Source organism: Malus domestica, chromosome 09, assembly GCF_042453785.1.
Source record: "Malus domestica chromosome 09, GDT2T_hap1".
NCBI classification, from domain to species: Eukaryota; Viridiplantae; Streptophyta; class Magnoliopsida; order Rosales; family Rosaceae; genus Malus; species Malus domestica.
In genome coordinates, this window is record NC_091669.1 from 6,567,224 (window position 1) to 6,583,524 (window position 16,301).

The 16,301-nt window shown below is 38.3% G+C and overlaps 4 protein-coding genes across 5 annotated transcripts; 3 read left to right on the top strand and 1 right to left on the bottom strand.

The window, feature by feature from the left end:
- The first annotated feature begins 200 nt into the window (after positions 1-200).
- Positions 201-4,563, top strand: LOC103442543 (external alternative NAD(P)H-ubiquinone oxidoreductase B1, mitochondrial). 2 transcript variants are annotated; one of them, XM_070805430.1, is made up of 10 exons: positions 201-578; positions 1,333-1,609; positions 1,762-1,972; positions 2,084-2,330; positions 2,484-2,703; positions 2,824-2,928; positions 3,027-3,290; positions 3,407-3,528; positions 3,950-4,069; positions 4,157-4,563. In XM_070805430.1, the coding sequence occupies exons 1-10, from the start codon at positions 490-492 to the stop codon at positions 4,242-4,244; spliced, it is 1,743 nt and encodes a 580-aa protein (XP_070661531.1). In that variant the 5' UTR covers positions 201-489; the 3' UTR covers positions 4,245-4,563. The 2 variants fall into 2 exon arrangements, with proteins under 2 accessions (XP_070661531.1, XP_008379566.2); XM_008381344.4 differs by having other exon boundaries at positions 1,762-1,968; positions 2,080-2,330.
- A 3,151-nt stretch (positions 4,564-7,714) lies between these two features.
- LOC114827098 (uncharacterized) lies at positions 7,715-9,463 on the top strand. Its single transcript, XM_029108727.1, has 4 exons — positions 7,715-7,999; positions 8,049-8,475; positions 8,586-8,766; positions 9,229-9,463. Exons 1-4 carry the CDS (start codon positions 7,715-7,717, stop codon positions 9,461-9,463), a joined length of 1,128 nt encoding a protein of 375 aa, XP_028964560.1.
- Positions 9,464-11,018: 1,555 nt separating this feature from the next.
- Positions 11,019-11,819, top strand: LOC139198543 (secreted RxLR effector protein 161-like). The gene has a single exon (XM_070827434.1). The coding sequence runs from the start codon at positions 11,019-11,021 to the stop codon at positions 11,817-11,819; it is 801 nt and encodes a 266-aa protein (XP_070683535.1).
- A 2,428-nt stretch (positions 11,820-14,247) lies between these two features.
- On the bottom strand, positions 14,248-15,627 carry LOC103421553 (uncharacterized). Its single transcript, XM_008359597.4, has one exon. It carries the CDS (start codon positions 15,625-15,627, stop codon positions 14,248-14,250), a length of 1,380 nt encoding a protein of 459 aa, XP_008357819.2.
- Between the last annotated feature and the right edge of the window lie 674 nt (positions 15,628-16,301).

The following is a 16,301-nucleotide window of genomic DNA, read 5'->3' on the forward strand; positions in this document are numbered from 1 at the left end:
ATAATATAAAATGTTGACGTGGCTTAACTATAACCACACAAAATAGAAAGGTACGGGAGGACAGACACTCCTCGTCCAAATTAAAACATTTCCCTGATATCACGTCGTTCTTCATGTGTTGCATCCAATCACAATCAAACGTGAAAGAAGACATTGGTTGATTTCAAACGTAAATGATGAACAGATGACTCAGGATAAACCGCAAAATAATTGGATCACACATTGGCAATACTGTAGGGTGCAGCCTACCTACAGGCTACATGTCGACTGTCCGATGGAGAGGAGTGGGACCAACTCAGTTTCCTCATCCAACAAAATAACTCAAGTTAGCAAGTGGCACGCGTCCATTAGATAGTGACTAATTTTATTTTATTTTAGTCAATTAATGAATAATACAGTTGCTCCGCAACTCACTCCCTGCTCTTGTTGAGCGATTTGAGGACCTGTCTCTTCTCACTTGATCAGCCTCTGGATTCTGGTCAACCCCAAATGACGATCTTGTCCTTCTTCACCAGAGCTTCAAGAGCTTTCAATGGCCACCCTGCTGCCTCCAAGCTTCTGGTGCTCTGTACTATCAGGTTCGCAATTTTCTTGCCTACCATGTTATTTTCTTTTCGATCTGTTTGGCTTCTGAGAAAATGCATGACCAGAAAATGAGTTGGGTTGAATATTTTCTATCATAGCATATAAAGACACATTCTTTTTTAGTTTTGGTTATATTTCAACGAAGTGTCAGTTTTTTTTTTCTCTAGTTTAAGCAAAATGTCAGCTCATTAACTCTGAATCTAAACTTTTCTTTGAATCTCAGTTTCTCAGCCACCAGACACTAGATTTTGTTTGGTTACTGAGAAAATAGACTGCAAATGTTTGTTTTGGATTCTTAGCTATGCTGAATTTATTTAATTTTCTCTCTGTGTTCTGAGCAACCAAACATGCCTTTTAAGGTTGTTAATTCTTTTCATGTGATCTTTCACTGTGGAAAAGAATCCTCACCCCTTAAGTTAGCCTTTTGCTTGATTAGCTTGTAGATTAACAATTACTTTACATATTCCAAGTAACTTGACATAGATCTACTACTAAAAGGGTTATGTTGAAGATTTATAATACTTTATTAAAGCATGTCTTTTTACCTTTTTGTTTTGTTTGAATCCTAACCTTTTTTAGTAGTTCACAATGTTTTGTTTTTGCCAATTTGACATCCATCCACATGTTTAGAGACAAGCAAATGTACACAAAATGCACAATTTATAAAAAAGAGAAGAAAACTTCGTTCGCTTAACCTCATTGTCGATCATATTTTTTCTGTTTTGGTTTCCGTTTGGACTATTGCAGTAGCGGAGGTCTCCTGGCGTATGCAGAATCGCAGTCCAACGTTGGCTCTCCTATTGTTGATCCTAATCAAAACGAGCCTAGGAAAAAGAGAGTGGTGGTGCTTGGGACAGGATGGGCTGGTACTAGTTTCCTTAAGTACCTGGATGCTTCAGCTTATGATGTTCAGGTTGTTTCACCCCGAAATTATTTTGCGTTTACTCCTTTGTTACCGAGTGTCACATGTGGGACGGTTGAAGCACGAAGCATAGTAGAACCCATTCGAAATATCATAAAAAAGGTAAATGACAAATTCAACGGTTCCAATTCATATGAAAAATTAATGGAGATTTGTCTCAAATTGAGACATGCATTATCGCACTGTTCTTTTCTTCTTAAACATCATTTACTTGATATACAAGTCGTGTGTGCCTTACTTTTATTTCATGGCAGAGAAATGGAGAGATCAAATTTTGGGAAGCAGAATGCGTCAAGATTGATGCAGCAAATAAAAATGTTTCCTTGCGGGCTAATTTTGACAAAAACTTGGTGGGAAATAAGGAATTTTCCCTTGAATATGACTACTTGGTCATAGCTTTAGGAGCACAAGTGAACACTTTTAACACCCCTGGTGTCAAGGAGAACTGTCATTTTCTGAAGGCAAGTCCGGTTTATTGAACTTTTTCAGCAAAACTAAATTGCTTTTACACTTCTTTCATAAGGTGCTGATATGAATTTTTTCTAACGAAACATATTTGGCTTCTCATGCAGGAAGTGGAAGATGCTCAAAAGATACGTATGAGTGTGATAGATTGCTTTGAAATGGCTGTACTTCCAGGTCTAAGTGAAGAAGAGCGGAGGAGAAATCTTCATTTTGTAATTGTTGGAGGAGGTCCTACTGGTGTGGAATTTGCTGCAGAGCTGCATGATTATTTCCAAGAAGATTTAGTCAAGTTATATCCTATGGTTAAGGATCTTGTGAAAATAACAGTTATCCAATCTGGAGATCACATCTTGAACATGTACGAAGGATGCACTCATGTTTTAGATTATTGATTGTTTTTTGGAACCATTTTGATAATAAACCCGATTTAATCATGAACTTTTATTATATCTAAGAGCAAATAGCAAGTTCATTCAGAGAACTAACTAGAATTCATATCCTCACACTGTAGGTTTGACGACAGAATTAGTACTTTTGCCGAGAAGAAGTTTACTAGAGATGGTATCGATGTTCAAACAGGATGTCGGGTTGTCAGTGTTTCTGATAAGGAAATCACGATGAAGGTGAAATCGAAGGGAGAGGTTTGCTCTATACCACATGGGTTGGTTGTGTGGTCTACTGGTGTTGGGACTCGTCCAGTTGTGAGGGACTTTATGCAACAAATTGGGCAGGTTTGTTTCATAAATTTTATGCACATACACAACCGAGAAATACAGAATTTACAGTATAATCAACTGTTCTATGGGCGACATGGTTATTCAGTCATAATTTATCTTCTGCTCAATGTGCAGGCTGATAAACGTGTTCTAGTAACTGACGAATGGCTGCGTGTAAAGGGATGTGAAGATGTGTATGCCATTGGTGATTGTGCTTCAATTAGTCAACGTAAAATCATGGTATGCAGAGTGTGTTCAACCTTTTTAAACTTATAGTTGAAGCTATTTTATACGTGTTATTGTTTACTTATACTTAATCACTATCTTGTCATCTTCAGGAAGATATCTTCACCATATTTAAAGCTGCGGACAAAGATAACTCTGGTACCTTAACAGTTGATGAATTTCGAGATGTAGTTGACGACATCATCATAAGGTACCCCCAAGTGGAACTCTATTTAAAGAGCAGGCATCTGCAGGATGTGACAGACCTATGGAAAGATCTCGATGGTAGTGATAAGAAGGAAGTGACCGTGGAAGAATTTAAATTAGCCCTTTCTCAAGTGGATTCACAGATGAAGAGTCTGCCTGCAACTGCTCAGGTATATGTCTTTAATCTTATGGTTGGAGTAAACTTCTTTCTTGGTTGTGACGTATGATTTCAGGTCGACCAAATATAAGAAAGGGACCTCAATTTGTACGCTCTTTTGGCATTCAGGTTGCTGCGCAACAGGGAACATATCTTTCTAGTTGCTTTAACCGGAGAGAGCACTGCAAAGAGCATCCTGAAGGTCCGAGGCGTTTTAAAAGTTCTGGGCAACATGAGTTTCTTCCCTTTCGGTATGTGCTCACTCGTGCCATTTATTACTGCATGTCATATAACCTATTCACGTTATATGATTTTTTGACTTCTACTTGTCTTTCAACCATATACTTCAAAGATTCACCTGGAAAACAACACAAATATTCGCCTTAATGGCATTTAGTGGAAACCAAATTGTGCTATCACTCGTTCACATATAGCTTCACAAAAATTGTCATCCCCAAATGTTTAGTACATGAAATGGCAGCTTCTGTTCATGATTTGAAAATGGCAATGAAAGTTTCAAGAACTTCCATAAATGCCTTCTTATTTTCATGCTAAATTTCTGACGATTCTTCATTTGACACAATGTACAATATCAAGTTCATACTATATATCTCATTTGCTTTCTTTTTATTTTTCTAACCAATGTGTTAACGGTAACCTGTGAATCACTAGGTACAAGCATTTCGGGCAATTTGCTCCGTTGGGGGGAGAGCAAGCAGCAGCGGAGCTACCCGGAGACTGGGTTTCCATGGGTCATAGCACACAGTGGCTCTGGTATTCTGTATATGCAAGGTATTCCACATCTGCTTACTTGTTGTAAGTTGTAATACAATACGCACACAATTGAATCTGATTTAATACGATGTTTTCGTTATTCAGCAAGCAAGTGAGCTGGCGAACTAGGGTTCTTGTGGTATCGGACTGGACCAGGAGATTCATTTTCGGGAGAGATTCAAGTCGTATTTGAAGAGGGCAAAGCGCATTTCTGGCACATTTAAATTGATATTCTTATTAGCTAGGTTCATTGTTGTGCCATGATGAGTGTTTGCATTTGCTTATGTGATTCGTTTACTGTCAAAATGTCGAAACTTACTGCAGTAAATATGTTCTTTTGTACACTCTGCTGAATGTGCGAAATGTCGAACGTACTGTAGTAAATATGTTGTTGTATCAAATCCTTCTGAATGTGCGAATGTCGCCGTTTCTGCAGTAGATTGGTTGTTTTATCAATTCTTCTGAATGTACGATATGTCGAACTTGCTGCAGTAAATATGTTGTTCTATACATTCTATTGAATTAGAATTTTCGGGCAAATAATTGGATTATTTTATGGCACGTACAATATCAACACAATGTCACAGACTCACATGATACATGTTTGATTGGTATAAGAGCATTTCCAAGAGTTAGCAAAAATTTTCTTTAAAAGTTGCTAACTTGGAAAAGTTGATAACTACAAGTAGCAAATGAACTTGTAAATATACAAAGTAAGTTGCTAAGAGTCCGGATCATCGACGGATCATTTTTGTGAGGATCTCGAGGATTTGTGAATTGTGTCTGTTCATCATACCTTGTACAGTTAAAAATCATTTTAAATATTTTTATTTAAAAATAAACATAAACAGTATTTCATAAAAACTGATCGTACGATGTATGATAAACGGGCATAACTCATGGATTTCTAGAATTCTCACCAAAATGATCCAGAGAGGATCCTGTTGGAGTTGCTAATTCTTTAATTTGCTAATCAGGTTGTTACTTTCTTGAAAAAAAACGCAGCATAGCTATAATCTAGCTTTTGCTATCCAAATGTTACCACCTCTGGAGATGCTTTAATGACAAATTTAGCGAAATAGTTGTGGAATGTAAATGACTGACTGACCGAATGAATGCCACGTGAACGCGTGTTGCAATTTGCTCCTTTTTTAGCTTAATCTGTATTGTTTTTTTTTATATATTTTAATTTTATTTGAAACAAAAAACCTAATTTACAGTTAAAGATTTTAAAAAAATTGGTTAGTAGCTGACTTCCTCTATGTGGAGATATTCTTCAACACGAGGCAGTACAACACTTATTATTATTAAGTAGTGAGAAATTTTTTTTTTTTCAAATGTTACTCTAATTATATAATTACATATGATTATTGTCCCGTGTTACATGCATATCGAAAAATCTCCCATGTGGTGAGGTGGTTTTCTTTTACTTTTTTTATTATAAGAAGTTTTAATGAAACACTCATGATACTATTCATTTTTTAACTTTACTTGTGTTCCTAACTCTCCGGTTTGACAAGTCAACCTCGGACCCAGAAAAGCAGTGTGTCCGATTAACCTTTAGACCTCGGACCCTCGCATACCCCGGCCATTAGAATCTGTCGCTCCCCAGTTTTCGTATTTCTCTAAATCAAAGAAAAATATATTCCGCCATTGTAACTTTCTAAACCTTTTCTTCCCATAAAGAATCAGAAACAGAAAAATTTGGGTTTCGCAATGGGGGACATTCTTTCTTTGAGACAGCCTCTAGGCTTTTTCATCAACGTTCCTCTTTGTCCAAGATTCTTGTTGTGACTTTTAGGACCATGTCTGTTCATGAAAATGACGTACGTTCTTTAATTAAAGAAAATAATAGATTGCCAATATCGATATATTTTTTAAAATATTAATGTGCGTTTGTTTTTTTAATAAAGAAAAGACGTTATGTACAAAGAATTTCTGTTATTTTAACATGCATCTTTATACAAGCTTGCATAGTTTCTATTTGGAAGGATTTTGTCGTTTTCTCTTTGCCGATTGTATTTTACGGTACATGGAAGATCTTTGGCATTTTATTTCAAATGAAACGCTGTATACTTTAATTTTTTCTCACTTGCATTGCAAACGTTAGCAGTGGGGGAGGTCTAACATTACTTCATAAATCCATGCCAGTCCATACTGTATATGCCGATTCTTCGATGAGATGAAGGCCAGGGATTCGTCCTTCCTTGTATGTTTATCAATTGCTAATCACGAACCTGAAGAAGATGGGGAAGGTGGACATGGCATTGGGTTTAATGCAGGAGATGAATTCGTGTAGTTTGGAGCTTGTTGGTCCTAACGACATGAACGATTGTAAGTAATTAGAAGTGGGAGATATGTAAAACCATTTGTGAATGACAATGACCTATACCGAGAGTCCTTGAAAGAGTAGTTGACTTGGCAATCAAGTTGATGAAATCTTCCATGATTCTCGGAACCTTAAAGAAGTAAATATATTGGAGTCCTAACATCTTGCAATCAGTTTAGGGTCTTTTCATTAAGAGAATATAAGGTAAATGAGTCATGATAGGACTATGATTGATTATAGAATATTAGGGTGGATATCCTTTCCGTTAATAGGGTGGAATTGATAGAAACCCTAAGTATATAATCAAGAAGCAGTCCCTGCTTCCATACCCCTGAATCTCAGAACACTACAAACCTATTTCGTTAGTTGAGTTCATAAAAGAGGTATTGGAAGTAGAAGGCTGTTTCGATCTTGCACCAGAAGCGGCTATGGCATCAGGTAAGTGTCTCATGTTCGTAGGCATGCATGGCGATAATGCCATGCAGTGTGCGTATGCAGGATTGGTTGCATATTGTTCTTCTGTATATTGTTCCTTTTGTAATCCTAATACATGCTGTTAGGTTATTGGGATATTCCTACATGTGGTATCAGAGCCACACAGTGTGGTTGGGGTTCAATATTAAAGTCTTACAAATATGATCCATGGACAAAAGATTCCTGTTATAATAAACTTCCGCTGCACTGATGATATTTTTTCTTTTATATATGTATATATATTGCTGCTGTTTTAACCTGGCATCAGGTTTAGATGGAAAAGAAAGAAGCAAAGAACATGGATCATAAACTGACTAGAAGAGAATTTGTTCATCAATGTTAAACTGATGAATATATTTACAAGAATCATAATAGCTAATCTGCTCAAAAGTGTTTAGCATGCTTTGGTTGCTTGTTGTCCAATCTAATTGGATCTGACTCATTTGATTAAATTGAAATAATTAATCTGCCTAAAGGTGTTTAATTACTATTGTTGAAATTCAAATGAGTTAGTGTATAATGGAGCATGGAACTGACAAGAATATGTAATCCATCTGCTCAAAAGTGTTGGATATATATATATTGCCCTTGTGTTCTATGTTTGGATTATGCAAAATTAATATAAGCGACTTCAGTCCAAAGATGTTGTTGTGTTTATATGCTCTTGAAGAACTGAGGAAACTTGTACTAAAGTTATTCTCTCCATATCTGTCTTGACATTTTATATCAAATATTAATAAATTGATTGTTTACTGGATGCAGTACCTCACACCACATCGCTCAATTTTACCAGTATTGAAACATTGACTGGTTTGAATTTTAAGAAGTAGAAAGAGGACATTGAAATCGTGCTGGGTTTGATGGATCTGGATTTGGCATTAAGAGAAGATAAGCCTGCAGGACTCACTGATACAAGCACTGCTGAGGATAGAATCAAATTTGAAAAATGGGAGAGAGCGAATAGGATGTCAATGATGATAATGAAGAAGGCCATGGCTCAGTCGGTGAAAGGAGGAATCCCAAAGCATACCAGTGCCAAAGGTTTTCTTGCAGCTATTGAGGAAAAGTTCAAAGAATCTGAGAAGGCTGAGACTGGCACTTTTCTCACTCAACTCACTTCCATAAAGTTCGATGGAGTGGGGAGTGTGCGTGAGCACATTCTCAAAATGACAGATCTTGCTAAAAAAACTAAAGGACCTTGAGGTGGCTGTAACTGATCAGTTTCTGGTGCACATGGCACTGAATTCACTACCTGCAAAATATGGACAGCTCAAGGTGTCTTATAACACTTCAAAAGTCAAGTGGGGCATTGATGAGTTAATCTCAATGTGTGCTCAAGAAGAAGACAGGCTGAAGACTGATAAGACTATGGAAGTGCACTTTGTTCAAACTGAAAAAGGTATAAAGGCTCCAAATGCTGGTTCTGTGAATGCTGCCTACAAGAAGAAAAAGAAGGTCATTTCTTCCCCTCCAATTAAGAATACGAACACTTTTAAAGGATCTCACAAACTTAAACCTGTGAACACTGAAATTGATAAGGAAAATGAGTGTTATTTCTGCAAAGAAACAGGCCATATGAGGAAGAATTGCACTGGTTTCAAAAACTGGCTTGTTAGAAAAGGTAAAACAATTAATGTTTTTGTGTGTGTTGAGTCAAATTTGGTTTTCATTCCTCCTCAAAGCTGGTGGTTTGACACTGGATGCTCCATCCACATAACCAATTCTTTGCAGGGGTTCTAAAAACAAGGGAGATAGACAATGAGGTTTACAATGTCTTTGTAGGAAATGGGAGCAAGCTGGCCGTAGAGTCCATAGGGAGTGTCAAATTGGTTTTAGCGTCTGGTTTTATTTTGAATTTGAGTCCAGTTTTATTTGTACCTTCCATGCGAATGAGTTTGATTTCAGCATCAAAGTTAGTTGAGTCAGGAATTACCTTTGTTGGAGACAATGAAAGTGTAAAGTTTTTCCATTCTAATAATTTGAACACCTTGCTCGGTAGTGCTTTTCTTAAAATCGACATGTGGCAAATGGATTGTAGTTATTACAATGAATGTTTTAATGTGTCAATAAACGGTTCCAATAGCAAGATAACTTCTGAAAAATCATCCATGCTTTGGCATAATAGATTGGGACACATTTCGAAAGAGGGAATGTTAACACTTTCTCAACACAATCTATTGCCACAACTAGATTTTAGTGATTTCAAAGAGTGTATTGACTGTTTTAAAGGAAAACTCACGAACACAAGAAAGTTAGGATTAAACAGAAGTCAAAACTTGCTGGAAATCATTCATACTGACATTTGTGGACCTTTTCCACATAAAACTATCTGTGGAAACAATTATTACATCACTTTTATTGATGATTTTTCAAGGTTCTCATATGTGTTTTTGATTTCTGATAAGTCTTTAGCACTTGATTGTTTTAAAATATTTCATTTGGAGGTTGAAAAACAACTGGAGAAACGAATTAAGATTGTGAGATCCGATTTAGGTGGTGAGTATTTTGGCAGGTATACTGAAACTGGACAGCACAAAGGACCTTTTGCAACTTACCTTGAACAAAATAGCATTGTTGCTCAATATACAACTCCTGGAACTCCACACTAAAATGGAGTGGCAGAAAGAAAGAACAGAACTCTCAAGGACATGGTTCGTTCAATGCTTGCACATTCATAACTGCCAATTTTTCTTTGGGGAGAAGCACTGAAGACTGCTAATTACATCTTGAACCGTGTTCCAAGTAAGTCAGTAAAGTTGGTACCTTTTGAATGTTGGACGGGGAGAAAACCTAGCTTTAATCACTTCCACGTGTGGGGGTGCAAAGCTAAGGCTAGATTCTATAACCCTAACGAGAAAAAGTTGGATCCAAGAACAACAAGTTGCTGGTTTATTGGCTATCTAGATAAGTCTAAAGGATTCAAATTTTATTGTCCCAACTCCAGTACTCGAATCATGGAAACAAATAATGCCAAATTTATCAAAGAGAGTTCCATCAGTAATTCAACTAATGCAGCATCCGAATTTGAAGAAACAACGAGTCTTCCATTACTTGATCTGCAAGCAATCACTGTCCCAGTTACAGAAATACCCCAAAGAATGCTGCCCCAAAGTGACACAGTTAATTTTCAAGAGAGTGAGTCAGTGCATCCTGGTTACACTGACCATGCAAATGATTTTACACCAACTGAGGTCACTGCAGCATCATCTCCTACTGAATTCAATGAAGCAGCAGCTACATCATTCCCCATGCCAACTGAAGTCCAACAGGAAGCACCGATTGTAAGGAGATCTCAACGAAATCGAAAGGCTAACATTTCATCATACTTTGTGTATCTAAATGAAGCTGAGCATAATGTAGGAGATTATGATGATCCTATCTCTTTTAATCAAGCAGTCTCGAGTCCTAGATCAAAGTTATGGTATGTAGCTATGGAAGAAGAACTGCATTCAATGCACAAGAATAATGTATGGACCCTAGTTCCACATGATCAGCAAGTTACAAAAGTAGTGGGCTGCAAATGGGTCTACAAGACAAAAAGAGACTCCCAGGGACAAATTGACAAACATAAAGCGAGATTGGTGGCTAAAGGGTTTACACAGAGAGAAGGATTTGATTACAATGAAACCTTCTCTCCCGTGTCTACCAAGGATTCCAGGAGAGTTATCCTAGCTCTCACTGCACACTTTGATCTCGAGCTTCATCAGATGGATGTCAAGACTGCTTTCCTCAATAGAGACTTGGAGGAAGACATTTACATGGCACAACCACCAGGATTTGTTGAAAGGGGGAAAAAATCATTGGTCTGCAAATTAAACAAGTCCATTTATGGGCTAACAGGCTTCAAGACAGTGGAACAAGAAGTTTGATCAAGTGATGATGGCAGCAGGTTTTCAAGAGAACAAGATGGATGAGTGTGTGTATCTAAAGGTCAGTGCTTCTAAGTTCATATTCTTGGTTTTTTATGTTGATGATAAATTGTTGGCAAGCTCGGATATATCATTGTTACATGCAACCAAGAAACTGTTGACATAAAATTTTGATATGAAAGATTTAGGAAAAGCTCAGTTTGTGCTTGACATTGAAATAATACGAGATCGTAGCACAAGAGTACTTGGTCTTTTGCAAAAACAGTACATTGATAGAGTCACCAAAAGATGCAACATGGAGAAGTGCTCTAGTGGGGAACTGCCTATTGGGAAATGGGATAAAATGAGTACTGAACAAAGTCCAAAAAATGAGTTGGAAAAAGAAAGCATGAAGGACAAGCCTTATGCATCCTTAGTTGGCAGCTTGATGTATGCTCAGGTGTGTACAAGGTCTGACTTGGCATTTGCAGTAAGCGTACTAGGAAGATTTCAATCAAATCCTGACACTGCTCATTGGATTGCAGCCAAGAAAGTTCTCAAGTATTTGAAGAGGACAAGGGACTACATGCTAACTTATAGCAATGTTGATAATCTGCAATTGGTGGCATACACAGATTCGGATCTGGCTGGATGTGTGGATGACAGAAAATCAACCAATGGTTATATCTTCTTACTTGCAGGTGGAGCTGTCTCGTGGAAAAGCGCAAAGCAAAGCTTTATTGCATCTTCCACGATGGAAGCTGAATTCATTGGATGTTATGCAGCAACTCAACAAGCTATTTGGTTGAGAAATATGGTGAAAGAACTAAGGGTTGTCGACAACATTGAGAAACCACTGAGGATATATTGTGATAACAAGGTGTCAATATTCTTTTCGAAGAACAACAAAAGATCCTTGGCTTGTAGACTGATGGACATAAAATATCTGAAAGTTAGAGATGAGGTGAGAAAAGGGATAGTCGATATACAACACATCAACACTGAGATGATGATAGCTGATCCCATGACAAAGGCTTTATCAGTGGGAGTCTTTAAGCGGCATGTTCACAATATGGGAATTAGAGAGACTTTTGATTCAGTTAATGAGTGGGAGTAAGCACTCAATTGATTGATAAATGTTTTCCTTAAGTTATTTTGAATTGTTATTTGACAATTGCATTGAGAATTAATAATTGAAGTTCTTTGACAGATGATTTTGTACTGATGAAAGAATCAGTTTGTATTGTAAAGAACTGGAATTTAGATGGCCAGTTCTGAACATCATGATCTCATTAGTAACACAGTACTTTTGAGATAAGTGTGTATGTGATCATGGAGGTAAAATACAGTCTTACTTGTATTTTTATTTCCTTGGTTCTGCACTTAATCTCAAGAGTGACAGGTTACTTACGAAAGGGCATGGCTGCAAACTTTAGTGGACTCTAGTGATCACCATATATATTTATTTCATTGAGAGGTTCTCATTGACATTCAAGTGGGAGAATGTAAAACCATTTGTGAATGACAATGACTTATACCGAGAGTCCTTGAAAGAGTAGTTGACTTGGCAATCAAGTTGATGAAATCTTCCATGATTCTCGGAACCTTAAAGAAGTAAATATATTGGAGTCCTAACATCTTGCAATCAGTTTAGGGTCTTTTCATTAAGAGAATATAAGGTAAATGAGTCATGATAGGACTATGATTGATTAGAGAATATTAGGGTGGATATCCTTTCCGTTAATAGGGTGGAATTGATAGAAACCCTAAGTATATAATTAAGAAGCAGTCATTGCTTCCATACCGCTGAATCTCAGAACACTACAAACCTATTTCGTTAGTTGAGTTCATAAAAGAGGTATTGGAAGTAGAAGGTTGTTTCGATCTTGCACCAGAAGCGGCTATGGCATCAGGTAAGTGTCTCATGTTCGTAGGCATGCATGGCGATAATGCCATGCAGTGTGCGTATGCAGGATTGGTTGCATATTGTTCTTCTGTATATTGTTCCTTTTGTAATCCTAATACATGCTGTTAGGTTCTTGGGATATTCCTACAAGATATAGTTTGGTGTAGTTGTTTGCACCTAAAATATGCACCATTTCACTTATTTGGGCTATTTGGGTAAAATATGGTATTTGGAGGATTAATGTGCAAGAAGGCTAACTTGGAAAGATATTTGGCTGCAAGTGGAGTTATTGGACATTATAATATTGTTTTTCCCATTTGTTTGGGTGGTGGAGGTTTGTCAAGAGCTTTGCTTAAACAACAATTGCATATTTTCCTAATGCAAGTGGATGGGAATACACAAACATTTTGACAGAGGATACATGGTGAAAAAGGCTAACTTGCTTCTTTTAATTAATAGTTTATTGCAAGTGGTGAAAACACGTGGTGGAAATGCAAGTTCCCCTTTTAATATTATTTCACAATGCAAGCTAGCCAAGCGTCTTTTGGGCAAGTTCATTGTTCTCAGCAAGGGCGCTCTTTCAAATCTCTATATAAAGAAACAGAGGCAGAAGGATTATGAACACTCAAACAACCAATCAATCAATTTTACTCAAATTAGCTGATCAGCTTCCTTGTAGACATTTAGCTTTAGCCAAGCATCCATTGCTTTCCTTGTTTATTAGCTCTGCTGCTCACTAGTAGTATGGATCTCCTTTTTATTTTCTATACAACTCATTTCCAGTTTGGCATCCCTCTATACTTAGAATGCTTTGTACTTTGAACAAATACATTTATGTACAACACTAATCATTTACTTTCCTCAGTCATTCACACTTCTAGCAACCCTGCTATTTACATATTGTTCAATCTCTACATATAAGTAAAGTTCTTATCTTTAAGGCAAACAAAGAACCTTGATTTGAGCCACTCCCACTCAATGGCATAATCTCTTGGTTTGAAGCCAAACTCAGCCGCAAACTCAATCATTTAGATCCCGTCTACTAGCAGCATCTTGTAGTGGCACGCCCACACCCACCAATTTCATGTTTGAGTAAATTTCCGGCATGCCAACGAGGCCCATGGCGAATTTAGGGAGCAAACAGTAGTGGTATAGTGCTTTGAATCTGCCGTTCACTTCCCTTGCTCGTTTTCGAAATGCTGTATCAAATATGACTCAAATTTCGACAGTTTTCTTCGAGCAAAATTGTTGTTTTTAGCAGACTATTCGGTTTTCGATTTGAAGGTCTCTCGCTATTGTCAATTGGTATAGTATCTATTAAATCACTTTCTTTGCCTATTTTCGAATGATTTGTATCAAACATGATTCAAATTCGACATTTTTCTTTGAGTGAAACTGTTTTATTAGCAGACTGATAACTCAGATTGTAAAGGCTGAAACAAACTCATCTTGCTAGGAAGCAAGAAAAGTAGCTTCATCCATTATTGCATAGCAGAGAAACCAGACTTACAAACCCGATTAATCAATACAAAATGCATAGTTACTCCATAACAAGAGTTATGGCTAATCGAAAATCAAGCTAAATTTCAGAACAAAAATTAAAAATTTCAGTGGACGTGAAGTTCCTCGGCGATTTCACTTATTCTTCCTCAGCATCCGCTTCTGCAAAATTCAATCCCTGGCAAACCTCCCCATTGGTGCTAAAGTAGGATTTCATCCCAACCAATTCAGCAACCCTTTTGGCTGGCCCCGAACCCCTCGGAGTATCAATACCACATCGGACAGTCTTAATTTTTGGAAGGACATCTCCTATCTCAGCAACAACTGAAGGTGACTTACCATCCTCCGCCACACCTTGGTACACCACTACCTCACTTGGAATCTCCCACCTCTTCTTCACCCGGCACTCCGGTCCTTGACTCCTGGACATTTCACGGCCAATGCCACGCGGCTTCCCTGCCAAGGATACCCGCCTCTTGTCACACCGCTTGCTGTCATCCTTGTCATCCTCGGGCCAAGACCGCTTCCGGCCATCACTCACTGCCGAATTCCCTATCTGATTGTACCTGCTAGGCACAACCCTCCCAGGCTTGAATGGTGTTTTCTTGGCGGGCGCAGACTTCTCGGCTCCGTCTTTAAAAAGCTTCTTGGGTTCAATTGATGCAAGAACCTTGTCTTCCTTCTTCACAGGTCTCTTAGACCCTCCAACAGTAGTCGCTGCCTGTTTAGGAGCTTGAGCCTTGGACACAGTTTTCCGTGATTTCGGGCTCAAACTCAAACTCTTGCCCCGCTCTTTTGTAGCCCTCAATTTATCAATGTCCTGAAGCTTCCAAAAGCAAGATTTCCGGCGACTCTGGGTTTCCTGAACAGGGGTGATCTCGAGCTTACTCGGCCTCCGAAATTCTGCTCCAGCTATAATCTCAGAGGGCCCCAAACTCATTCCTCTCCGATTAACCTTTGGCCTCACACTCATCATCAAAGACTCAATCTTTTTCAACCCGTCCAAATTCTTCACACTCTGTTTCGGCTCCATGAACTTCGCCGCCACAACCCTTCCGCGCTTCTCTACCGCCTTCTCGTTTCTCCCAGCCTTTTCGAGTTTAAGCGCTTCGAGTCTCGAATTCAATCGACTAATCTCCTTCTCAATCGCTTCAATTTCAGCATCGATCTTTCCCTCATCTCGAACTTTCTCTTCTCTTTCTTCAACCTCCCCAATACCCTTCTTCTTCGCGACCACCGAGATGGGCTCAAGATTCGTATTTGTGTCCAGCGGCTTGAAGGGCACCAAAGATTTGACACAGACAGGGGTTTTCAGAATCTCTGGGCTCAGGTTCTCTTTGCTGCAACCCGAATCAAACGACTCGGAAGAACGAATCAGCGAAAGGGGTTGCAGTAGCTCGGACCAGGAAGCTTTTACGACGGAGGAGCCGCTTTCGGAGTCTTCGTTGTCGAAGGCGGCGTTGTTCCAAACCTGAAGGTCTGGTGCGTTAATGGCGTCTGGGTATTCAACAACACTCATTTTCGCTCACTGGGTTCGAACGATTTTAGGAGGATATGGAAGATTAGATGACGGGTTTTTGTACTGTAACTGCTGATTTGCGATTCTTGGATGTGACAGAGAGAGAGAGGAGAGAGAGAGAAAGGATATTGATTTTCTCTGTATTTTGAGATTTTTGACCGTTGGGAAGAAATTTAGACGTTGGGGCCAGCCTGATACTCCATGTAATCGTAGCCGTTGGATGCTAAACGGCTCCTATAGACGCTCCGATTTGAGTTAAAGTTTGTTTTCTATACGAGATTTAATGTTTTCTCTCGTTTTTTTGGACAGATTCGTTTTTACCTTTTGCATATGTTTGTAGCCAGTTTATTAGTAAATTTGCTATTATTTTATGTTCATTATCCTTACTCTGTTTTTCAACCTGTACTTAGATTCGAGAAATGAGGCAAGATAAGGCCCATTTGTCTACCATTTCTCAGACAAGCCTATTTTTCTGTTCATCTTCAATTGTAATTTGCCAGTCAAATCTTGAAGCGTATGTCAGTTGAGTTATTCTTCTCCAAGCAGTGAACTTCCGTTGCACTTCATCAGATGTGGCCCAACTGAAGGGACTGTCTGTTGGATTGAAGACGAATCCACTTTGGTTCACTTGTACAAAACTCCTTCAATGGTACATTGGGTTATGCTGAATTACT

What these genes read in the sequence shown, in the direction of transcription:
- LOC103442543 (XM_070805430.1), top strand. Translation starts at nt 490, where the DNA reads ATGACGATCTTGTCCTTCTTCACCAGAGCTTCAAGAGCTTTCAATGGC. An exon ending in TTAGTCAACGTAAAATCATG is followed by an intron (nt 2,929 to 3,026) that starts GTATGCAGAGTG and finishes TGTCATCTTCAG; the next exon opens with GAAGATATCTTCACCATATT. An exon ending in CATGAGTTTCTTCCCTTTCG is followed by an intron (nt 3,529 to 3,949) that starts GTATGTGCTCAC and finishes GTGAATCACTAG; the next exon opens with GTACAAGCATTTCGGGCAAT.
- LOC114827098 (XM_029108727.1), top strand. Translation starts at nt 7,715, where the DNA reads ATGGATCTGGATTTGGCATTAAGAGAAGATAAGCCTGCAGGACTCACT. An exon ending in AGTTCGATGGAGTGGGGAGT is followed by an intron (nt 8,000 to 8,048) that starts GTGCGTGAGCAC and finishes AAAAAACTAAAG; the next exon opens with GACCTTGAGGTGGCTGTAAC. An exon ending in AAACTGGCTTGTTAGAAAAG is followed by an intron (nt 8,476 to 8,585) that starts GTAAAACAATTA and finishes AATTCTTTGCAG; the next exon opens with GGGTTCTAAAAACAAGGGAG.
- LOC139198543 (XM_070827434.1), top strand. Translation starts at nt 11,019, where the DNA reads ATGGAGAAGTGCTCTAGTGGGGAACTGCCTATTGGGAAATGGGATAAA.
- LOC103421553 (XM_008359597.4), bottom strand. Translation starts at nt 15,627, where the DNA reads ATGAGTGTTGTTGAATACCCAGACGCCATTAACGCACCAGACCTTCAG.